Consider the following 24,727-nt stretch of genomic DNA (forward strand, 5'->3'; position numbering starts at 1 on the left):
CCACAAAAACAAATTTTTAGGAAAAAGATTTTCCAGATTCTCTAAGTTTGAATTCCAATCCATAAGATCTGTGGGTAATATTAGTAAAGGCCAGAAAACAAAGGACACTTAATAAAATAGGACTGCAATATTTAGCCAATTGAAAATATTTTTGTTTCAGTTAAAAATATGTATGTAATGAAATTGGTGGTTTAACTTTTATAATTAGAATATTTGTATCTAGTCTCTTAGTATGAAGTTCTAAAGGTAATGTTTGAAAATATGCTACTATCTCTTCCTATGTGAGCTTTGAGAAGGTTTCTTTCCCTATAAAGGAAGGAACGTCTCTTCTGTGCCTCAGCAAGGACGAAGAAGGGGTCAGAATTCATTACAATATGAAGATTTAATCAATTCAAAATCAATACTGATTTTTTTAATTGAATGAGCTCTTGCTAAAAATGATTTTAATGCTAGCTGAGGGTCCCCTGGTTGTACAGAAATATACAGCAGAGTTCTGTCTATGTTAACTTACCTGTAGTTTACTGTTTTTGTGTTTTATCTGCTAAGCTGTGAAAACAGAGCTTGTCTTACAAATGGAATAATGAAATTTACTACATGAAAGGAAACATTTGGGAGCTTATAGCCCCACTAGTTTCTTATCAGAAGAAAAGAAAGGTACAGGTGGCCATTCCCAACTGTTTCACTCCCACAGCTTTTGGAGCCGTCACGTGATTAAGCGACAGTTCTTGAAACTGTTTTTCCTGCCCAAAACAGGAGTCGCTCGCAAACAGAAAAGAAGGTCAGAGCAATGGAAAACTTCATCTTGCATATTTTTCTTATAGTTTTCCTCAGTGGTGTGTTCCTGCTAGGATCCGGAGAGAAAAACTCTTCATCTGAAGGTAAGCAAACCTGTTTCAAGTTTAGAAAAAGGGGTAGTCTAGGAAGCCATATCAATGGAGAAAAAGAGAGCAGCATCTAGATCAGCTTTCTGAAGCTGGTGCCCTTCAAAGGTATTGGATTCCCACCCCCATCACCTGCAGTAAGCATGGCTATGCTAGTTTGGATTAAGGAAGGGTAACCGATTTGAGGGACAGCGTGGGAATGCTGCTCTAGACGGCAGCAACTCAGCTCCTACCTAAAACACTATAATTCTCAACACACAAGAAGATTAGGAACATCTCGGGGAAAATCAAAAGTATGGTTTTCCTAGCAAGCCTTGCAAAGAGAGACTGTAGTACAGACTGATCTTTTTCATCCATATTATCAGGTGAGATCACCATAAACCAAATTGCTACTTATTTCATTCCAAGTTACTATTTATTATGAAATCATTCAAACAGCACCCTCAGTTCTTCATGATGGGAGATAATACCAGGGATCATAGTAAAGCAATTCATGTCTTGGTCTTCTATTGAAAAAAGAAAATCCCTGAGTAGAATAAAATGCAATTGCATAAAACAAACAGTAGGGGGAAATATATCAGTCATGAATAGGGCTTGAAGCCTAAATGCAGCTAGTCATCTCTCAGATCATCTGTCCCTTAAAAACCAGAAGGAGCAAACTGGTTTTCCCACCTGCAGAATCAGGTGGCTTTAGGCCTTACTTGAGAAGTGGAATTTTAAACATCAAGTACCTTAACCAAGAATACGTTGCTCTGTGCCGCAATGGATCTTGCTTCATGGCAGGTTGGCAACCGAACCAGAAAAGATGGGCATTTTTATCTACTGGTTATTCCCAGACAATATTCAAAAACAAATATGTGAAAAAACAGGTTGTCCAGCAGATGAAGATTTGCTGATATGAACATTCAAAGCAGGTAGTTATGACAATGGCCAGAAATTGGCTATAAAAGGATGCTGACTAAACAGCACTTTCCTTCTATTTTCTCCAGGTACTGCCAAAGAGGAGAGGAAGCCTGTGCTTCTGGAAGATGTCCCAGGTACTGCAGCCTTCATTGATGGAGCTGAGGTGGCAGTCATTGGATTCTTTCAGGTCTGTTGAGATGCAACAAGATACTGAGAGACTGGTTTTACACAAGGCATACTATGGTTTGCCTGGTTTGGGCTTCATATTTGCGTGAATCTAGGCATTGTGGTTACTACCTATGACTTATGGCTTAGCATATTGCATCAACCCAGAAAAATGTGTTTGATCTCATAAACCATATTTAAGGAAGTCATGTTTAGCATGCTGTATCACCCCTGAACAGAGTTTATTTTGCTTATTTATTTATTTATATTTTAAATTTGATCACCGCCTATCTCACTAGCCTCTTATATCATACACTCTGAAGAAGATAATATTAACAAATGTAATTTCCATTTACAAGGATCATCTGGAAACTTTAGTTATAACCAGCTTAATCATTGGCTATCGAAGGCAGTGTTTCTCAACCTCAGCAACTTTAAGAAGTGTGGACTTCAACTCACTGAAGCCCATGCATCTTAAAGTTGCTGAGGTTGAGATACACTGATCTAAGGGACTATCTTTCTTGTTGCCACATTTTGAAATCTGCTAAAGGAGATTTTTGAGGATATCCTGACTTGTAAAGTCCAGGAAAGTACTTTTTCTTCATTGCTTTCAAAAAGAATCAAGATTTATCTTTTTAATTCAGACTTTTAAACAGACATTGCTGCTTTAACAAAGTGTCACAGAAGTAGTTTAAACTAACAACTTCTTGCTAATTGAGCAGCTGACTATGGGAAGTTAGAATGGTATAATTAGCATGTTATACAATGCTTTAATGTCAACTGATCCAAGAAAAATTCCTCTGCCTCTTACATGTATGCAAGACAAATCTGAGTTCAAAAACATTACAGCCGTATTTTCCAACTTGCTGCCTCCAGATGTGCTGGGTCAAAAATATTTGGAGGGTACCAGGTTGGGGGAAGGCTACATTATTGTATCAATGCCAAACTAACCTCAAGGGCGCATAATTTTTTTGTCTATTTTCTCAACATGTTTTCTGAAGGTTGTTTCTCATAGTCAGAGCCAGCTCAGCACATGATATCTTCATGCAGCTGCTGGAGCTACAGGAAGGCCTCCTCTGGAGTCTCCTCAAAGGTCATTAATAAGCCCCATTAAACATTAATGAGCTACAACCCATAATTTCCATCCATGTTGTTTGGGAATTATGAAAATAATAGTCCAATTTATCCAAAAGATATGAAGTTAAGGAAGGCCCATGTAAATTCTACCTGCATGCATGTGTCCAGATTAGATATTTTTCTCCTATGGTTTTAAAATGGCAGAAACATGCTATTCTTTCCACAAAGATAGTGGAATTTTGCTATTTGAGGGGGAACAGGAACCCCCTTCTCTGCACCAGCTAGAGACGCTGTATCTGAAGTTGGCTAAATAATGTTGCCACCACTGACAAAAAATCCTGAAAATGCTTCTCTCTAAAAATAAAAATACAACAGCAATAATAAACAATTTTAAAAATAAAAAATTGCTGGCTTTAACTGTCTGAAGCAAGCTACTTCATTCTCATTAGAGAAGATTATAACAGACTACAAATTTAAAAGGCATTTCTGAGGTTTTGTGTATTTTAAGTGATCTTAAAATGCATCTTCAATGGAGTCTGTGAAAATAAATAGCCACCAGATGTCAGCATTCTTCCCTTAAATTGCTGCTAAGTGTACAAGACAGCCAAACTGAAGGAATTTCTTATAGAATTATTAGCTTTCATTTGGAATTTGTCTTGCTTTCACTGTATGTTGTATTTTTTAATTCTGGTTCTCTTCATTTTGCCTTTCCTTTGCATCTTCTTATTGCTCCTGTTTTCTTTTTGTTTTTCTGTCTTTTCCTTCCACTGCATCTCTGTAAGAGAACAGCCATGCTATTCAGAAATTCTGTAGGGAATTTGTAGCCCTTTAGATATTACTGAAGCCCAGCTCTCAAAACCCTACCATAATGGCCACTGGTGAAGAAGGTGCTGGGAGTTCTAGTTCATCGACGTCTGGGTGGTCACAGACAGTCTCCTTTGCTGCCATAGGCCAACTTTTCTTAACAGGTATGCTCAAGAGTTGGCCTATAACCACTCTTGCCCCTAATTACGATACGGTCCTCTGAAGAACACCAGATTGGGGAAGGCTATTGTGGGTTGATGTGACATTCTTTCTCTCTTTCTACCTTTCCCTGGGAGCTGTATTGGCAATAATCAGGGTATCTTGGGTATTTTCATTCATTGTTTACTTTTTATAAAAAAAACAAAAATCCCCTCTCACCCCTATGGGTGGTATGTGTCTTCCTCAATCTCGGGTCCTCTACCAGAGGCCTGGGAGTTTGAGGGTTCTGCGCAGTATCTCAGCTGTTCCTAGCACTGCACTCTTCTGGACAGAGAGCTCTGATGTTGTTCCTGGGATCTATTGGAGCTACTCTCCCAGCTTAGGAGTCACAGCCCCGAGTGCTCCTACCACCACTGGTACCACTTTGGCCTTTACTTTCCACATCCTCTCTAGTTCTTTCTTTAGGCCCTGGTACTTTTCCAGCTTCTCATACTCCTTCTTCCTGATGTTGCTGTCACTGGGCACTGCTACATCTATCACCATTGCTGTCTTCTGGTCCTTGCCTACTACTGTAATGTCTGGTTGACTGGCCAGTACCTGCCTGTCTGTCTGGATCTGGAAGTCCCACAGGATCTTAGTCCTGTTATTCTCTATATATACATATATACATATACACACACACCCTAACATAAATTAAGCCTTGGTAATTGTAATTTTGTTTAATTTGCCTCTTGTCCTGGGAGCTTTAGTACTGGATAAACCACTATTTAAACAATCCATTGAATTAAATTTCTGAAGTGGGATCTGCTCCCTGATGGTAGAATTCCATTCCAGGAAAAGCTCCAACAGAATTTTCATACCTTTTCCTGTTCCCAGAATTTTTCATGGGATAGCTATGAGGATTAAACTTACAATCTATATGTACTCTATGGTGTCCAAAAATCTTTCTCAATTTGTTCACTATTTTTTCAGGATTCAGAAAAAAATGAAGTTTCAGAGTTCCTTACCATGGTAGAAAATATGCCAGATGTACCATTTGGGATCTGCACCAATTCTCAAGTTCTTTCTCATTATAATATCACCAGAAATACCATCTCCCTCTTTCGCATGGTAGGTTTTTGTCTTGCAATTCTGCTTCTTCCTTGAATAATATCCAAATGCTATAGCTGCTAATTGGTATAAACTGGGACTTTTTTTTCAGCCATACTTATGATATGTAGGAATCTACATGATATTCTAAAATTGGGTTCATACAACAAGCTTAAGTGAGTCAGTGGCAAGAGTAGTATCTTGTGACTTGCTAACCCTAATCACTTTTTGAGTAAGAGCAAATCAGTTTTAACCCCAAACTGTATTAGGGCAACTCTTGATTTATTTTTCTTCCATTAGAGTCAGCTGTGCTGTATGCATTCAAAAACTCAGTGGACTGTTGAGTATCCTGCTCAGGCAGTCATCAAAGGTAAAGAGATGGAGTTGTGTGAAGAGTTGCCAAAACCACAAGATGCTTCATTACAAAGCTTGTTTCTATGTCCTGTTAGCCCTGGAACATGCCTCCTCAATATTGATGGGTTGCATTATGTCAATGGGGAGTGAGAGCCAGTATGATGTAATGGTTATGGTGCTGGGCCAGGAGTAGGGAAGCCCATATTCTAGTTCTCCCTTATGCATGGAAGCCAGCTTGATGTCTGTGGGCCAATCATCTTCAAATCAGCATCAGGCACTGTAACAAGCCATCTGAAAAATGGAACCTGTTGTGCATCATGCACTGATAAGCTTTGCTGTAAGCACTAGATGACTCAAGTGCAAAACAAGTAGACCTTACAATGAAGCAGGACAAATGTTAAGAACAACAATCAACAACATGTCAATGAGGAGGCGCCGCTGACAGAATAAAAATTTGGCAATACTCTCCAGGCAAAGGGACTCATGGGATAAAGGCAGGACTGAACACAGTTGGTATGAACTCTTCATTTACCCAAATGGCAACCATCAACCAGGTTTCCATGACTATGTGCTTGATTGATCATTGATTGGCCAAAGCATGTTGCATGAATGCAACCCAGGAGTACTTCCAGGTAGAAAGCTCTAAGTGCAAACAGTCAAAATACTGTGTAACTACCCCATATTTTCCTCCTTGTTTGTAGGAAAAAAATGGTAAATGATGCAATAGGAAAATGGGAGTGCTAAAGTTAAAGGACAACACTGTTTAGTCTGGTGGAAGATACCATAAATGTGGCAAACCAATTGCTTCATTAAAGCATCATCTGGATGCAGGCAGAGGTAGACGTATGAAGAGTTGTTTCTAACAGTAGTAGGAACAAATTATGAATATTTTGGATAGGAAAGGTACCCAATGGGGATGCTTGAGTTTAAAAAAAAGAACTTCTCAAAGTCAGTGGAATATTTTGGAATGGCTTTAATTTAACTCCAACATTAAAAAAAAAACAAGATCAAATGATATTAATCAATTAGTACCCATTTTTGTAAACTTGGGTAACTCATACTTTTTTTCAAAGTTAAATAATAGCAGCTCTGCTGTGCTTATTCTCTATAATATACTTGTTCATTGCCTTGCTGTCCCAAGATCCACACATCCCCAACTTTACCTTGGTGAACTTGTGTTTAGTTTCAGCCCAGGAGAATTGCTCAAACTGCATGGGCATTATGTGCTTTATGAAAAAAACAAATCTGCTTTATCCACCTTGGGCCCATGGAACCCAAAGTAGCATATGGTACCTTTTTTCCTAAATGTTATCACTTCAGAACTTGAAAAGTGAAAGGGAGGCAAATAGGAAGTTTGAAGGAAAAATATCTTAATTAAATGTTTGTTTGATTTACAGTGCTAGCATAACATTTAGTTAATTATTGCACTAGTATTCTAGCATACTTCTATATTATAAAACATCTCTTTGACATATTTGGCATGGATTGTCTCTGCATTTGCATATCTATGTATGTCTAAACATGCAAAAGCATTAAACAAGTCTATCATCTATTAACAACCGACCATCTATTAATGATGAGGTGATAGACTTGATTCCCCAGGTCAACATCAACAGCACCATGGATGACCCTCCAGTAATAGCTGAAGTCATGAAAGCTGTCAACCAGCTATCTAGTGGCAAAGCTCCAGAGGCAGATGCCATACCTGCAGAGATCTACAAAGCCAGTGGTCCTGTACTTATAGAGAAATTCACTGAGTTGTTCCAGTCTTTCTGGAAGCAAGGATCCATTCCTCAGGAACTTAAAGATGCATCTATCATACACCTCTACAAGAGGAGGGCAGTTGACAAGTATGCAACAGCTACCGAGGAATCTCATTGCTCTCCATTGCAGGAAAAACCCTTGCAATGCTAAAGTGTCTGGTCACCTTTCTGGACCTGGGCCTGCTGCCAGAGTCACAGTGCAGCTTCTGCAAAGGTCACGGGACTATTGACATGATTTTTGCCATGCACCAACTTCAGGAGAAGTGTCGGGAACAGAATCGTGAACTTTACACAAACTTTGTTGACCTCACGAAAGGCTTCGACAGTTAGCTGACATGGCCTGTGGAGGATCATGCTGAAGTTTGGCTGCCCCGCCAAATCCATTCAAATGGTACGCCAGTTCCATGATGGCACGATGGCTTGGGTGCTGGATGGCAGAGAATCCTCTAAGGCATTTCCAGTCACTAATGGCGTCAAACAGGATTGTGTGCTTGCACCCACACAGTTCAGCACGATGTTTACTGCCATGTTGAATGATGCCTTCCAATATATTGATGCTGGAATCAACCTCAAGTACAGAGTGGATGGGAAGCTCTTCAACCTGAGGAGACTTCAAGCTATTACCAAAGTGAAGGAAACTGTTCTGAGAGACTTCCTCTTTGCTGATGACCGCACCTTGAATGCTGGCTCAGAGCCAGAGATGTAAGTCAGTATAGATTGCGCTTACCGGCAACTGCTCCCAACTCCTTTTTGCAAGGCGCCGCCAGCATTTTTCCTCCCACCGGAGTTAGAGTACCCATTTATCTACTCATGTAAGTTTTCAAACTGTTGGGTTGACAGGAACTGGGGAGGAAACAGGAGCTCACCCTGTTTAACGCGAAGGCTGGACTCGAACCCCTGAAGCGTCGACCATTTCTGGACAGCAACTTTCAGCGTCATTAAGCTGCTGCGCCACCGCGTCCCCCATAGATAATATAGATACAGATATAGATATACTGTAAAGGGACCAGCTGACACTGTCTGTTACTACTGCAAAATGTTTTATGGTTGAAATGACCCAGTCCTAAAATGTCCTATTCAAAGTGGCTGTTTCTGTCTTATCAGAAGTGTTCCAACATTGTTCTGACTTTAGCATCAACATTTCAGCCTCAAAATAGACCATCCTGATTATACTGAAAGAAATGCTGAAAAAACTGAACTGAAAATCAGAATACTTCGGGTCTGGTTAGAACAGCCCATTCCAGAGTTTTCATCATGAAACGTTTTGCATAGATCTGCTTAAGTGATGAGTATTTATTATCTAATATGATTTATAATGCCATACTCCATTTGCATACTTTAGGGCCTTCATCCTATTTTGCGCCCTTGCTGTGAACCTTGATTTTTTGTTATAACTTTCAGCTTTCCTACTTTTAGCCTCAATGTTAAGTAATAGGAAATTTAAAATGGATAAAGAGTGAAATTAAATCATACTTGCAAATTAACTATGGTCAGAAAGATTTTTTTTTTTCCTTCTTGGAGAAGTGGCTAAGTTAACAATGTCCTTATTTACTTCCTTGCTGAGGTAGAAGAAGGAACAGAGTAGGCATTACATAGTCCCCACTGATTAAGCTGAACTTGCAATTGACTGATTTGTACAGAAAATCCTTTAGGTTACTTTAAGTAGAGATACTGGTAACAAGTTCCTTGGTCAGTTAGTATGCTGTCTGTATAAGTGCTATTTTTATCATCTTAAACTATCATAGAATATGTCAGCTTGATCAAAAAAAAGTCCATTCCCATTATACATCTGATTAATACTTCTATTGACACCCAGTGTGGTATAGTGGTTAAGGTGCTGGAATGGAGTGGGGAAACCCCAGTTGTACTCCTTTCTTAGACAAGGAAGCCAGCTGGATGACCTTGGGCTGGTAACTTTCTCTCAGCCCTAGGAAGAAGGCAGTGGCAAACCACTTCCAAAATTGTTGCTAAGAACATTGCATGGACCTATCTATGTATAGTAGTTGCTAGGAGGCAAGACTGACTTGAAGGTCCCCTTCCCCCTTCTGCTATTGAAGAAGATCTGGTCACCCCAGGCTAGTACAGGTAGTCCTCACTTACTGACTGCCTCATTTAGCAACTGTTCAAAGTTACGACTGTGTTAAAAAAAAGCTTTGCAATCAATCTTCGCATTTATGACAGTCACAGCATCCCACAGTCATGTGATCGCCATTTAGGTGCTTTGCAACTGGTGTGCATTTATGACTTGCAGCATCCTGCAGTCACATGATTGACATTTGTGTGCTTCTCAACTAACTTGCAACAGAGAATGTAAAATCGTAAGTCACAGTCATGTGATGTTTTGCTTAATGATTGAATGGGAAGTGATGTTGTAAGTTGGTCGCAGTCACATGATTTTCCACTTAGTGACCATGGCGCTTAGCGATGGAGTTGCTGGTCCCAATTGTGGTCATTAAGCCAGGACTTATGTAGAGATGGAGGGATAAATAACCAACTAATTGTTGTATTGGGCTACATCTTCACAGCTAACACATTAGCTGGAGATTACAGGAATTGTAGTGCTATATATCTAGAAATCTGTATATCTAGAAATCACAATTTACTGCTCATAAAAGCATAATCAAAAACAAGCAAGGGAAAAACTGTCTGACCAACAAGGTGTCAAGAACAGATGGCGAGAATATACAGAAGAGCTATATGCCAGCAGCAAAGAGGTCCAGCCTCCTCAGGATGATGAGGAAAGGGAAGCAGAAATAGAACCAGCCATTCTTCAGGAAGAAGTCGTGTGGGCAATAAGCCAAATAACAAGGCCCTAGGTGTTGATACCATCCCTGCAGAATTGCTGTGGCCTGTACCACCCACAACTATCATAGCCTTGTGGCAGAAAGTTTCGGAAACGAACATATGGCTACAGGATTGGAAACAGTGTTCATTCCATTGCCAAAAAGGGGTGTCTCCAAGGACTGCTCCAATTACTGCAAAATTGCCCTCATCCCTCATGCTAGCAAGATTCTCCTTAAGATCATACAACAACGTCTGGCACTGACCATCAAAAGGGAATTACCAGATGTTCAAGCTGGCTTCAAAAGGGGTCATGGCACTTGTGACCATATTGCAAATCTATGCTGGATCATGGAAAAATCTCAATATCAAAAGAACATCTACATCTGCTTTATTGACTACAAGAAAGCCTTTGATTGTATTGATCATGACAAGCTGTGGAAAGCCCTAGAAGACCTCAGGGTGCCAACACATCTGGTCAAGTTGGTGCAGTCGCTGTACACAAATCAGTAAGCCACTGTGTGAACACCATATGGAGACGCTGATTGGTTCAAGATAGAGAAACGAGTGAGGAAAGGTTGCATTTTTTCACCTTTCTTATTCAACCTGTACGCCAAAGTGAACATGAGGAAGCTGGAACTTGAAAAATCAACAATTGGAATAAAGATTGGAGGAAGGAACATTAACAATCTTTGATTTGCTGATGACACAACTCTCCTCTCAGGAGCCAAAGAAACATCTGATCAAAAGGATTAAAGAAGAAAGTGAGAAATTTGGCCACTTCTTGAACATCAAAAAGACCAAGCTCATGACCACTGCGAGGAATGGAAATGTCAAAATAACAGTTGACGGTGAAGAGATTGAACGCATGCAAGAATTCACTTTTCTAGGATCATAGATTGATCAAAGCAGTGATTCACACTAGGTCGCACAGCAATGATGAGCATGAATTGAATATGGAAAAGCAAGGACATCAGCCTGGCAACTAAATACAGATTAGTCTGCACTGTTATGTTTCCCATAGCTACCTATGGTTGCGAAAGTTGAACCATGAGAAAACTAGACAAGAGGAAAATCTACTCATTTGAGCTGTGGTGTTAAAGAAGGCTCCTGCACATTCCTTGGACGGCAAAGATGACAAACAAGTAAGTTCTGGAGCATATAAAACCAGACATATCACTGGAAAGCAAAATCACAAAATTTTGCCTTATTTCGCCCATGTAATGTGATCAAACTCACTGGAAAAGGCAGTGATACTTGGAATGGTCAGTGGTAAAAGGAAATGAGGCCGCTCAAAAACACGATGGCTAGATACCATTAAAGTTGACACCAATCAGAGCATAAAACATCTGAAAAAAACCATACAAGATTGGAAAACGTGGAGAGAATGGTTATAGAATTGCTGAGAATCGGACACGATTGAATGGATACCATCATCATCATGTCTAGAAAGCACAGACTGGGGATGACTGGGTACATTATTAAATACATTTGGTGGCTTTCTGTTTAATTCCTGAAATTTTTTGGGGTACTATCATTATTATTTAAACTCCAGTAGGGTTGCCCACTGTTGTTTTTTTTTTGGTCACAGTTCCTGACTTTATTTGGAACAGAAACTATACAGATTAAATCTTTTCTATCCCTACAGCTGCACATCAGGAAAAGTTTCCCATGCTGACTTTCTGCCTGGGAGCTGTTAAAAGCACAGGAAAGATGACATGGGGGCGTGATCTGGTCAGAAGCTTCATTAATTCCTCCTTAGCACATATTTGGAACAGTAGATGAAGTTTAAAAACTTTGAAGAGCCTGAATCTCCTCTAAGCATACAAAAGAACAAGGCTTAGTATTCATAGCTAGATAGGACCTTTTGGTTATAGTCTGGCTGTTATTTTAAAAAGGGGGAAATACTTGTAACGTTTAGTGGCAGCTGTTAAGCTATTTAGAATGGGATAGTCTCAGTCCCCCAACTCCCCACTTCCAATATATATGAAGAATTATAACTTGGAGTGTGTTGGGATGACTCACCATTTTTAGCCTTGTATACATAAGTTTAACAGGTGTGCTAATATTTCCACTTGGTTGTGTTTTTTTCTCTTCTAAAACACACCACAGCTTTATGACATTAGTGGAATTAAACATAACTATTTCAGATTACCCTGAATACATATCATCGATCCCCTCCTTCCTGAACTGGTTATTTATATTTGACAAACTAGTGGATGCAACTGAGATTAATTAACGTTTATTTTATTTATTTATTTATATTTCAAATCTGTCACCACCCATCTCACTACAGAGTGAGTCTGGGCAGTTTACAGCAAAAACAGAATAAACATTAATTAAAATAGATAAATATTAATGAATTAAAATATACTACAGTATACACACACACACACACAATATACAACATTGACAGTGCATTAACACAGAAATATGTATTACTAGTTATTATAAAATTCAATTTATATAGAGAGCTTTCTTCCTTGAAATACATTGAGAAGAAATTAAAAGACAACAGGAAAATGAAGTAGGAACTTGGAATACATAATTGTCCACAAAAATTTGAATCCACAGAAATGCAAATCAAATCACCACAATAAACCAAACCCAACATAATTATTCCAGCATTCTCAATGCAGAAGAATATGAATAATTAGATCCAAACAATTATTAGGATCAGCATCTGAAAGACTAGGAAAGTTCTGAATTGGTTTATAGTACAAGCTTATGCATATTTACACAGAAATAAATCCCACTGTGTTTACTGAGGAATATTCTTCCATAAAGAAGTATAGATTTATAGCTTGAAACCAGAAATGAAAGAAATGGCACTCACTGCTCTATGTAGCTCCCTCCAATAAATACCCTTCCTAGCCTTGGTCCTGATTTGAAGCCTGATTGTTTTATGAGACGAGCTTCATGCACTGTGATGGAATACAACAAATATTTTCAAATATTGTTATACAGATCATGCTTAATGAAAGAAAAAATCTCCATTCTGAGGGGGGCTGGCATCCTATATCTTATGTTGAACAAGGTGGTTGTGATAAATGACAAATTCAGAGGGTAGCAGAAAGAGCAGCAAAGCATACATTCCACATGATTTGTCTTATTCCTCCCAAATTAGGCTGCTGCTCTTAAGTAAAGTGAAGAATGTTGTCCTACCACCAGTGGGGTTAACATGAAGGAGAGGACATCATCTTCTACTTTGCCTTGGCAACACCCCTTGAACCTAATCTGAATCTGAGTAAATGTAATTAAAGTTTTGCCTGCAGTAAAGCTTTCCTAAACTATGAAGCTTACAGATTTACCTTTCCTTGCCTATGGCCTGATTGCCCATGAACCTTTCTTTCTTATGCAGTTTTGTTGTCCATAGAATGGATTTCCCCTTTATGTAGTTGCCACATTTGCTGTGATATTGTAGAGCAGCATTTCTCAACCTTAGCAACTTTAAGATGTCTGTCCACACTTCTTAAAGTTGCTGAGGTTGAGAAACACTGTTATAGAGGATGAGGAATTCTCTACCTTAGTTTTTTAAAAATATGTAAAGCTCTGAAAAAATGCACATGTTTAACACACTGTCTATAGTTCATTAAAAATAAAAAAGGCTCTGCATCCCCCCAAAAGCTGATAGTTTCCCACTATCACTGGATCTGTGTTTGATCTTGTGAAAAGAGCAAGTAAGCTTTTGTTTACCGAGGCTGGCCTTCTGGATATATTAAGAGGCTTTGGAAGAACCAGAGTTTTGCATTCAGAAACTAACCACACTACTCCAGACCTAATCCAATGGCAATGGATAAATTGCCTACCCTCCCCAAATAATTTCCTTAAGAAGGTCTGTCTGAACATATATGTTGCCTTTCTGACACAGGAGAGTCTTTATGCAATAGCAAAATATGTAAAGCATTGGAATAGGGTCGATCTGTTTTTGCAGAAGTCTGTAGTCCGTTCCAACCCCCAGTAAAGGTTTTTTCCACTGACTCTGGTGGTCTCTGGAAGTATCTCAAGGGTATATGTGTTCTGGCTCACACACGTTTTGTACCAGTTTAACACTCCTTATTTTCCATGGAGTTACTTTTGGTTTGTTCCCAAACCAGTGAAAGAAGAGTTGACATTAACTGCTGCTTTGAGGTTTGAAGGTATATAGTAATAAAGACAAGGGACCTTCTACAGAAAAAAGACTGGGGCAGGTTATCTCTGGAGAAAAGAACACATTTACTTGGTGGATATAATAGAATATATAGGTGTGCCTTGCCAGGATCTCTCTCTGTCTCTTTCGTACAAAGGTTCAGTTATATTCTATTTAGCCATGCATCAATAAGGTAATTTAACTGAGCACCCAGTTGATCCTCTGGGGTTTGCTGTTGAATTTTTGTTGTTTGCCTGTCTGTTAGAGGACTGTCAGTAAGATCCAGGAAGATGTCAGTGGGAGATCTGTTCCCAAAAGTGGAGTTTTTGGAGTCTGAATATTTTTCCTTGATCTTCTGGAAAAATGCCTGTATTTATTGGAGAGGATTCTTGCTTGCACAATGTTTCCAGGAAATCCATACATGCTTATGCCAGTGTTTATTAGGTCTAGAACTAATGAAATTAGCAGATGAATGTTTGCAAAAAGCAGAGAGTTTTTTAAAGATCTCATTCCAGAAGTCCCACAAATGCTAAGATAATTCATCTTTTTTTAGAATCCAGGATAGTTTAATCCAACTGCTAATAATTCCAAAATTTGTGATAGCTATTTCTCTAGCTAAACTAAACAGCAGAAACAGTATTGCCTTAGTTTTCTAGGACAGTCAGTATTATGAAAATCTCGAGCAAAAGCATAGTATATATGTATGTGGGATGGGAAATGAATGGATGAGAAATTTGTTTGGAGAGAGCAGATGTCTAAAAATCTATCTAGAAATCATATGCTCAGAAGTGGGGAGGTGGTTTGATGCAAATAATGTTTTGGACTTGAAGGATTATATTGGCTATCCTTTCTTGTTGCACTTGCAATGTTTTCTGCAAATAGTTTAAAGAACAGTGGCTGAAGTACAGTGGTGATAGTAAGATTATTTGCTTTACTTCAGGTGGATAACAAAAGGCAAGATTTGGAAATTGAAGACAGTAACAAAATCGATATTGCAAAGTTGAGTCGTTTTGTCCGGATGAATGAACTCCGTTGGGTGACTGAATACAACCCCATGGTAACAAAGGAATTTTCTAAAACCTAACTAGTATATTTGACTGCTGAGTTTATAATGATTTATATAGGTTTAAATTACTCATATCCTTCTAGGCACAAGAACTGATACAATAGAAGCAGAGTTTTACTGTCAGTTTATCTCTTATCCACCTTTGCCCAAAGTGATTCGCAGTAGCATGTGCTCGGTGCATGGCATGTGAGGCGGAAGGACATAGCCTGAGACCCCAGAGCTAGGTGTGACTCTACCAAGCCTTGTACGTGGCTTCCAGAGACATCCACATTAGTGAATTGTAATTTTAAATGTGTTAAAATGAGAAATAATCCTATTAAATATATTTAATTGCAATTAAATGTAAAAGTAAATTATATTTTTATTTAGTCCTTGCCCTATTCTCTTCTTTTTGGAATATGATCTGCAAGCAATGCCATTTAAAGGCAAATTGTAGTCCTTGGTCTGGAAAAAGTTGTGCTGCTATAATTTAAGGTTTATAGTAGATAATTGCATTTCAGTGTGAGGAATATACCCCTTGCTGAGATTTCTTTTCTGCCCATATTGTGGCTTAATAGGCAGAGCATCACACATGTCTGACTTGGTCTGCTAAACTTTTCTTGAGTTTCCTCCATGCCGCCCAGTCTTGCTGCCTTTCAAACTGAAAGCTTTGAAACTGAAGGCCACAATATTCTGGGCCTCCCACAATGTAGAGTCCCAGTGCTCTGAGCTGGGAGGTTCTTCAAGAAGTGCACTCACTGACCTTTTCTTGTTAATTCTGGAATCCTCTCACATATTCCTGTTTTTTAAGGAAAAGCTGGCAGGGCCTGACACAGAGGTCTTTCTCTTTCTCTCCCTGCGGTTGTGTGAGGCACACGGAGGAGCAGCAGGTCAGCTGCAGGCTCTCCAATCCTCTGTTTGGCTTGTGGGAGCAGCAGCTGCAATTCAGGAAATATTAGGAGGAGAAAGGGGAAAGGAAAAGTCAGATGACAAATTATCTACCACCTGGAGACCATGCAAAAAGACCACTGGCAGTGCCAGATGACTGGAGGCTGCTTACAGAGGCTTAGTGTGTGCTGCTCCATCATCCCACCCCCAGGAGATAGATGCCTTCTTTTAGGGTTCTCCTCCAAGCTGCTCAACCTCATGGCTTCCAAACACAGTTCCAGATGATGTTTTCCAGATTTCTGCTATGTTTTTATAAATTACGATTGTAGTATTAGGGAGAATACACATGTGGTCATTTCAGCATCAGTACTTTCAGAAGGTTCTCCTTCGCTCTGTTCTGACTCAGAAAAGCACACTATGCCATATAGCAAATTTAATTAAATTCATGATGAAAGCAAGCAATCCATTTATTAAAAATTACTGGAACATGAAATGTTAAGGTACTTAAACATTTAAATCAATTGAAATGTTAAGGTACTTAAACATTTAAATCAATAAGAAACCATGAAGACTGCAACTGAAAAAAATGTGTCATTGAACTGAGTGGGACTTCCTTCCACTGAATTGTAAAGTCAAGTAAGAGTGGGATGGAAATCTCCAAATGCATATTTAAAGGTACAACAGCAACAACTATGGCAAATATAAAAACTAACATTAAAATGAATGTTAAAGAAAATTTGCCACCTCTGGTGTGGATTGTAGGAAGCCCTAGGTTGGAAAAGGTGATTTAGCCCTTGACATACCTTCTCTAATGTCCTTGTACCAATGTCATGTTTGCTAGGGATATAGATCACACAGTGGAAGATGTACCAACACTGGTCATACTTTCCTCCTCTCCATATGTTTGTTGTTATATATGTGGAAATGTGAAAAGTACTCTTGGTTTCCTTGAAACCAGGCCTATATCTAGGTTCAATAGCTCTAAATACATCATTGTGAAATATTGTTTATGTCAGCATTGCAAATAGCAAATGACTTAAAAAGAAATTAAGAGATTTAACAAAATGAAACAGATCTAATGTCAGACAAACTTCAGAATAGTAACCAATTTTGAGTCTAAGCATATTTCAACCCACTGTGTTTTTCAAAGGTTAGTAGACATGCTTGGAATGTTTTTGGTGCTGTTATAATAGATGTAGCTATGTCTTTTTTCTGGGCAGGGGGACACAATTCCAAACTAAGCCCTTATCTGCAGCCACCCATCATTTTTATTTTCTATTTATAGTTTCAGGTCCAGCTAGAGCATACTAGCTTCCCATTAAAAAAAAATGTGACAGGACAGGAAAAAGTAAAATTAAAATTAAAATAGCAACTTTGTAAATACCAAAGCAGGTGTTTGTGACTTCCACAATGCTTATCTCTGATATTGAACATCATCTGTGTTTGTTGTTTTTTTTAGCCCTTTAACTCATTGCATTCTCTTCCAATGCTTGACTATAAATTTATCTAATGATTCTGAGGGCTTCTATCTTATTTTGAACATGTAAGGATTTAATGCTTACATTGTCTAATCAACATATGACTTCATCTGTTCTGTTATGCTGACAGACTGCAGTAGGCCTCTTTAATAGTGCTGTTCAGACCCATCTTCTACTGTTCAGTGACAAAACTTCTCCGCTGCACACTGAGAGGATTAACAAGTACCGTGAAGCAGCAGTAGCCTTTCAAGGCAAAGTAAGTCTGACATGTTTCTAGTCAATACCATAAAATATTTTTGGAAGGAGTACTTCTGCTTACATCATGTTTCATATATTAAAATACAAAGGGGGAAAGCAGCAATAACAGGAGGGTTAAATGTGAGTGGGTGATACCCTGTGAAACCCCACTGCTTCCCCCTCCCCTCAAATTAAGAATGACCCAGAAAACTTTAAAACCACACATAACAAATGCATGGAGGTGGAAGGGCCCAATTTTAAGTGCACTTTTGTGATTAGAAAAATCACTTAAGATTTTTTAATCTTTTGAACTTTTCTTTCTGTTGCCTTCATTTCATATTATTAAATCGTATTTTCAGGTTATGTATACAGATCTCTTAGTTAGGATGAAGCAGAACTTGCTGATTCTCCATAAACTTATCATGGGATAGGAAAGTGACCTAAAACTCGATGTTAACAAACAGAAACCACATTTTTCTAAACTCAGACTTGCAACATATGTTTCACCCACATACATTCCATAGAGGAAGGCTGATGGAATAAAGATGGCTCATCATCTATTCTATTCCACCACCCAATTACTGGATCCATGCTACAATAATAACAATTATTTTTGTTAGCAAAAAGAGAAGCTAAGTGAGTCATTTTTGTTTAATACTGATAGTCACCTGAAGCAATATAAATATTGCATATCTCATAGCACATTCAGGATATACTTTTCTATGTTTCTATTTCTTCAGGTTTTCTATTATACGGTATCTGAGGCACCATTTAATAGCAGAAAAAAACTTGGAGAAGTCAGCGGAACTAGTGCTCCACCTGCCTTTTTCCAGTGCCTTTGAAGATTCTATATGCCTTTAGAATTTCTTCCAAGTGATGGGATTCTTGTCCATGAAACTTGCCAAATGAACAGGGCACTGAGGTCACTGAGTCAGAATTTCAGGATTTATAATGATGTATTTTTTTTGTTATTTCTGTTTAAATTACTTTCCTAAATACTATGGACCTTGGAAAACTGTAGGTGATATGATACAGATTCTTTTACTCCATCTTTTTAGTTCCAAGCCATTTCTAACAAGTCTTCATGTGAAAAGGTGATAAGCCATTTGGGATCAAAACCTGCTTCAAGTCTATATAGGAGCAGATCTAACTTTCTCTTTCTAAAAACTGGGAAAGTATATTATTGAACCATATTCAGAACAGAATGTTCTACCTGCCAAACTCTGTCCTCACTTTCAGTTCTGCTGGATAGATAATTGGAAAACATGCTTGGATTGACCAGTGCACTGAGAAATCTCCTTTAGCTAGACTGTGCTCTTTCCTTATCATAAATTAGATAAGCAACTGCCTTAGTTTGCAGCCAGAAAAAATATTCAAGGTTGTTCGTCTGCATATTTCATGTTCAGTGGGAAACTTTAGACAGAGGAAAAAGAAATAAAGCAGAAATATGTGAAAGAAATACACCAATGAATGGTAGGTAGAAAAACGTGGCTTTAGAACCTAAGGCAGGAGAAAGACTTAGATGTGGGCATTCCAGTTCTTGGTGCCCAGACTCTGTCCTTCCGATGACCTTGAATCCCATTCCTTTACATCTCTCTATTACTTTGTAGTTAGGGGTAAATTCCTCCTATCCTCCTTTTATTGCTAATACTGCACCTATGGAATTCTAAAAAGAATAAGCTAAATTAAATGTGCAGCTAATATGTGTCATTGTTTACAGCAAATTATCAAAGGGTATTTTCTTTTAATAATCAAGTTTACCTGGTACTGTCGGTATGGAAATGGAATGAAGTCCTTTTATTCCAGAACAATCCAAACATATCCACTCAGAAATATACCCTGTTGAATTCAATGGGATTATTGTCCGAAGGCTCATACTCACATTCCTCCAACCACAACATGGACATGTCCTGGTAACTGTTTCTATACAGCATGTCCTCATGATGTTGCCTTCCACTCATCCCTAGTCCACAGATGAGGTAGCTTAAGACTTCCTTAGCTGTTCCAGATTTAAAGTTCTCCACTTCCCCAGACACATTTTTTTACTGTGGACACAACTTAGGATGTTTCACTGACAATGTGACTGATATCATGGCCAGGGGCCGGGCATGTTCCCACTCTCTGGTTATTGGCACTGCCTTCCTTGGTCAGTTTGGCTTGGGATGTAGAAGAAACCAGACACCTTGCCTGTATATTGCCAGAGTCCAAAATGCTTGTCAGTTCTTACATAATTTTCATGTAAGGAAACAGTAAAGCTGTATTTAAATACCAGGGTGAATGGGGAGAATAAAAGACCTGTGTTGCACAAAAAGGTAGTTTAAGCCAGGAAACAGCTGAGTTCTGCATGCTTTGCTGCTTCTGTGATCAACAAGTACACAACAGGTTTTCTGCTGCTTCTGTCAACAAAGAGATTCATGTGGGTGTGCTTCCTAATGTTTTTTACTTTAGGGGTAGCACCATTTTGCCTATTCCAATGGCTATTTCTGGATGCTGCCAGCGCCATCATTCCCTTGCAGCACTAATCAAGGACAATGTTTGCTCATTATTGATCACTGCCTCCAGCTTTATCCTGTACCCTTCCTCCACATCTGTAAGCCCAATGACAAGTCACTTGCAACCCTTTCTCCACAACTGTGATCTGTCATTTGGTCTATTTCTGATCTTGGGTTCAATACTCGATAGACACTGTATTCAGAAATAGCCAACTAAGAGGTCATAGGCATGGTGCACCTGCAAACTATTAGCTGGGCAACTTGATACTGGGCTAAACCTGCTGTTCATAGCATTCATTAACACTCAGCTGTCCCTCTCCTACTACATGGTAAGGAGAACCCTTGATGGTTGGTTTTCCTGCTGGTGGGTAACAAAGCCAAGGAAATCTACCAAACTCTTTCCCTAACTTGTCCAGCATTAAATATCTGCAGGCTATGCCATTTGCCAGTCTGGTCTTTGTAGCAGAACAGGATTTGACAACAAGAGCAGTAAAAGTTGGCCAGTTGAATCATGAACTGGAGATAGTGCTCCAAGTGAGTATGCATATGATTGTGACTTTACAGAATTTGGAAAATCTTTTGCTGAACAGCATAGTACAATTCACCAAATGTGAGCCCATATACATTTCTGGGTTAGACTGCATAAAGTAGCAACAATATATATTTTGATGCATACAGGAATGTAAAGCTTATTAAAACAGGGAATATTGATAGGATAATATTATTGATCCAAAATTTTTTTTCCATGGCGAAATCTGGCTTTTTTCAATTGTGGAATTTAGTCCACGATACTTTATATGATTAATTAGAAATAAAATTAATGAATAAACTTGTAACAAGTTAACACTTCTTTGAACAAATTTAGAAGCCTTAGAGGCTGGGTTTAGAAGACAACTCTGGCCAAATATTATCATCCTTTGATCCCTCATCATTATAAAAATGTGTTGTCATATTTATTTGCTCCATGAACCATTTTTTTTAAATTATGTTTTTGTTCTTCTTTCTTTGTAGGTTCTTTTTATCCTGGTGGACATCAGTGTCAAGGATAATGATCGGGTCCTGTCTTATTTTCACTTAACGAAGTCCCAGTTGCCTGCACTGGCTGCCTACTACACTGCAGACGAGGAGCAGGATGTGCTGCCTCTGGATGAAGTCTCTCTAGACAGAATAAAGGATTTTTGTAATGCTTTCTTGGAGAGAAAGGAAGGAGTGAGTGTACAGGATGACCTTCTGCATACATGATTCCTTGACTGGCCAACAGTTTGCTGTTCCCTTAACATTGTCCTGGAAATTTGGTGCTAGCTTTTCTCTCCCTGTCAGTATCATCTCCAGCTTTATGTCTGAGAAAACTGTAGGGTTTCAAAACATTTCTTCCTATCCCTAATCAACTTTCTCCAACCTAGTGCTCTCTAAATGTATTGGATTTCTACCGGCCTAAGTAGTATATCTTATGCACCTTTTTTTGAAGTGTTAAGTATTCTATCTCTCCACTGCTGAGATCCCACTCATCAATTTCCCTACCTTCCTAGAAGGACTGATATTTTTCTTTTTCTTTTAAGTGTACATTGATTGCAAAAGTAGTGTAATTTATTTATCATACAGAAGAAATCATTTTGATGTTCTGCTCTTGTTGATTGTAACAACAATCCTCTCTGATTGTTGATCTATGTTTTTCCTGAAAAGTAGTCCAAAACTTCAATTCATACTGCAGAGATTAGAAGCAAGTTCCTCATCTTCCAAAAAATGCTTATGTGAAAATGCTCTCTCATTTAGCTAATGTCTTACCAAACAAATAACGGTTTTCTCCTTTTGAAAAGCTGTGCAGCCCCATAAGATTTAGAGTTTTCTATTAGTTATTAATCCTTAAACCTGAAATTCTAGGATCAGAATATATAATGCAAATTGGACAAGTGTGAAAGATTATATTCAGCATCTCATGTTTTCTCCTTTGATTGCACAATTTGTTTTTGCAACCTCTGGAAATTCTGGGTTCTGTAGTTTTATGTTTATTTAGGTGTTTCCAGGGATTGGAGAAAGGAAGCTTTAGACTCATGGAAAATTAGGGAACTGTGGTAAAATTTGTGTTTACAGATACTTCAGACCAAGGGGGAGGTTTGGGAGTTAATAGGCAAAATTGGCTCACTTCTTTGACAGAGGCAATCTTAAGAATTAATTATAAGCCCTACTGACGTTGTTAAAGAAGATCCATTATTGCATTATAAATAATCAGAAATTGCATATAAATATTGTCAAAAGCCCTGATGCCCTCTGTTCCCCCAAATTACCAGGTTGTCTGGCCTACCACTGTCTGCCACCAAGGAATTCTACATACATCTATTGCACATCTGCTGTATTACAATAGCTCTACTGTAAACAGCAGGAACACTGAGGAGCACATCTGCTTTAAGGAAAAGATCTTAGGCTTAAAACTTTTGTGAAATACTTAGGCTTTGAGCAGTAACTAGCACACTCTTTTCAAACCTGTTTTTGCAGCCATGGCAGTTGATTCATGAGCACCAGTACTTCAGTACATCAGATGCCATATGTCACAGGAGAGCTGTCATTGTACAAATTGTTAGGCTAAGACTGTTAGCCCAAAATGGCAGCAATCTGCTAATTAAGCATCTTAGGACCTTTCTCAACTATTGAATAAAAGTGCTCTCCACCAATTTTTAAATTGTCAGAAAGTAATATTGGTATGCAATCTGCAGTCCCTATTGCCAGGCTCTGTCCCATCTCTAGTTGTCTGCCACCATTGCCAATGATGTTATCCTAATTTTTTGGGTAACATTTTTGATATGCAAAGTAATTGGTTTAATCCTCTGGCTCTGTTCCCCCTCCTCTTCATGTGTCACCAGCCAGCAAGGAAAACACCCACCAATCAGAAGGAATGGGGAGGGTCTGACTTCAAGGTTCCATCTCCTCTAGGCTGCTTCATCTATTACTATTTTTGCCAATGATTCTTTGTAGAGGTTTTTTTTTTTTTTTGGAGATTGCAGATGTCAGTATATCTACCACCTTAAAAAGCAGAATTGCAGCTGAAGAAGCTCATACCCACTTCTGGTCATTGAATACACTTCTCCTTGAATGGGTGGCAAAACTTACCAGATTTTACACACCTGCCATCTGTTGCTGGTAAAGTGGGGAAACTACTTTAATACCAGAACACTTAAAGTCAACTTAATATGGGCTCAATCAAAGGCTGGGAATGAAATGAGAGCAACATCATGAGGACAATGGGAGAAATTGCTTTTATCAAGGAATAACTGAGCCATGGTTAAGTACCAGCAGGGCACATGCATATGTCCAGCATTTGTCCATTTAACATTAAAAGGATTTAAACTTAATTTTAATTTTAGTAATATATCTTTGAATCCTGAAGAGGAGAAAGTTCACATGAAAGGCCTATGTTCATTTCATAAGGAGAATTAAAATCCACTTCTTAAAATACTAGAATTGAGCTTCAGTATCCCATTTACGTATTACCCAAGGAATGAGGAAGCTGCTTTGTTACTGAGGGAGACCACTGGTCCAGCTAATTAAGGACTCTGCATAAAGTTCTCCAAGGATTAGAGATGAGTCTTTTCCAGTCCTACCTGGAGATGGTAGGGACTGAATCTGGGACTTTATAAATACAAAAGATCTGTTTTGCCATTAAGCTACAGGAAGCTATCAGGAATTCATTTTTATGGTAAGATGGCTTGCCTTTCAGGATGAAATTTTTCTGATTTCAAATATCAAGTGCAAGTGACACTGAGCTAATATTGAATAATAAATTGGAGGAGGAAGGGATTAAGCATCACTAACTCCTCTGTCAAGATCTTATTTTTTTCCCCACTAAGAAAACCCATGGTTTTGATGTGCTTCATTTTATTCTGTTTTATTTCAGAAAAAAAACCCTAAACCAGAGGACAAACTCTTCAGAGAGGAACTCTGACTTCTTTCCAGCTCTACAACAGAAATATGTTGACTGTAATTACTGTAATCAACAATAACCTATCAGAATGTCTCCCCTGTACCAGGTTGCCATATTATATCAGATTACGGTTCTGTTTTGGAACCAATTTCCATATATGTGTGGACTGCTTTCTTAAACCATTTGTTCTTTCACTCTGATTTTGGAGACACTACACACTTTTTGCATTATACTCTTGGTGGCTGAATAAATGAAATTGAGTTTATATATTAAACAAAAATCTCATATTCCCAGAGTACATACTGGAGGAATGTTCTGAAATATGCAACGGTAGAAGCAGGCAATAGCTTTTTACACAGTACTTAATATAGCTTGGATTTCTGTTTGTCTTGTATACATTTATCTCAATGTTTTTTTTCCTCTGATAAACAGATTTTTCAGATTTTGGTTTATGCCATAAACCTGTCTGAACTGAGATAGCAACAGGATCAACTAATATGCATATATGATAGAAAATTGTGCCTCTCACAAATTGTTTAAAACTTCCTCAAAAATGGTTGAGGAAG

At 38.5% G+C, this 24,727-nt stretch overlaps 1 protein-coding gene and 1 long non-coding RNA gene across 7 annotated transcripts in view; one reads left to right on the forward strand and one right to left on the reverse strand.

Moving 5' to 3' along the window:
• The first annotated feature begins 715 nt into the window (after positions 1–715).
• ERP27 (endoplasmic reticulum protein 27) lies at positions 716–24,315 on the forward strand. Of its 2 annotated transcripts, XM_007423216.4 has the most exons (7): positions 716–878; positions 1,871–1,971; positions 4,962–5,099; positions 15,046–15,162; positions 17,647–17,772; positions 21,257–21,454; positions 24,135–24,315. In XM_007423216.4, the coding sequence occupies exons 1-7, from the start codon at positions 788–790 to the stop codon at positions 24,180–24,182; spliced, it is 819 nt and encodes a 272-aa protein (XP_007423278.3). In that variant the 5' UTR covers positions 716–787; the 3' UTR covers positions 24,183–24,315. The 2 variants fall into 2 exon arrangements, with proteins under 2 accessions (XP_007423278.3, XP_087998061.1); XM_088141935.1 differs by lacking the exons at positions 716–878; positions 17,647–17,772 and adding an exon at positions 1,472–1,664.
• The window catches only part of LOC148215940 (uncharacterized), a 48,198-nt gene continuing 38,640 nt past the window's right edge, over positions 15,170–24,727 (reverse strand). For 3 of the 5 annotated variants that reach the window (XR_015796446.1, XR_015796444.1, XR_015796443.1), the window contains one exon: positions 15,170–16,340. This is a non-coding gene — a long non-coding RNA (uncharacterized LOC148215940). The remainder of the gene's footprint in view (positions 16,341–24,727) is intronic. The other 2 variants (XR_015796447.1, XR_015796445.1) reach the window with 2 other exon arrangements.

Source organism: Python bivittatus, unplaced genomic scaffold (assembly GCF_059951505.1).
Source record: "Python bivittatus isolate LINGU-HERP-01145 unplaced genomic scaffold, Pbiv_v1 ctg000330_np1212, whole genome shotgun sequence".
Taxonomy (NCBI): domain Eukaryota; kingdom Metazoa; phylum Chordata; class Lepidosauria; order Squamata; family Pythonidae; genus Python; species Python bivittatus.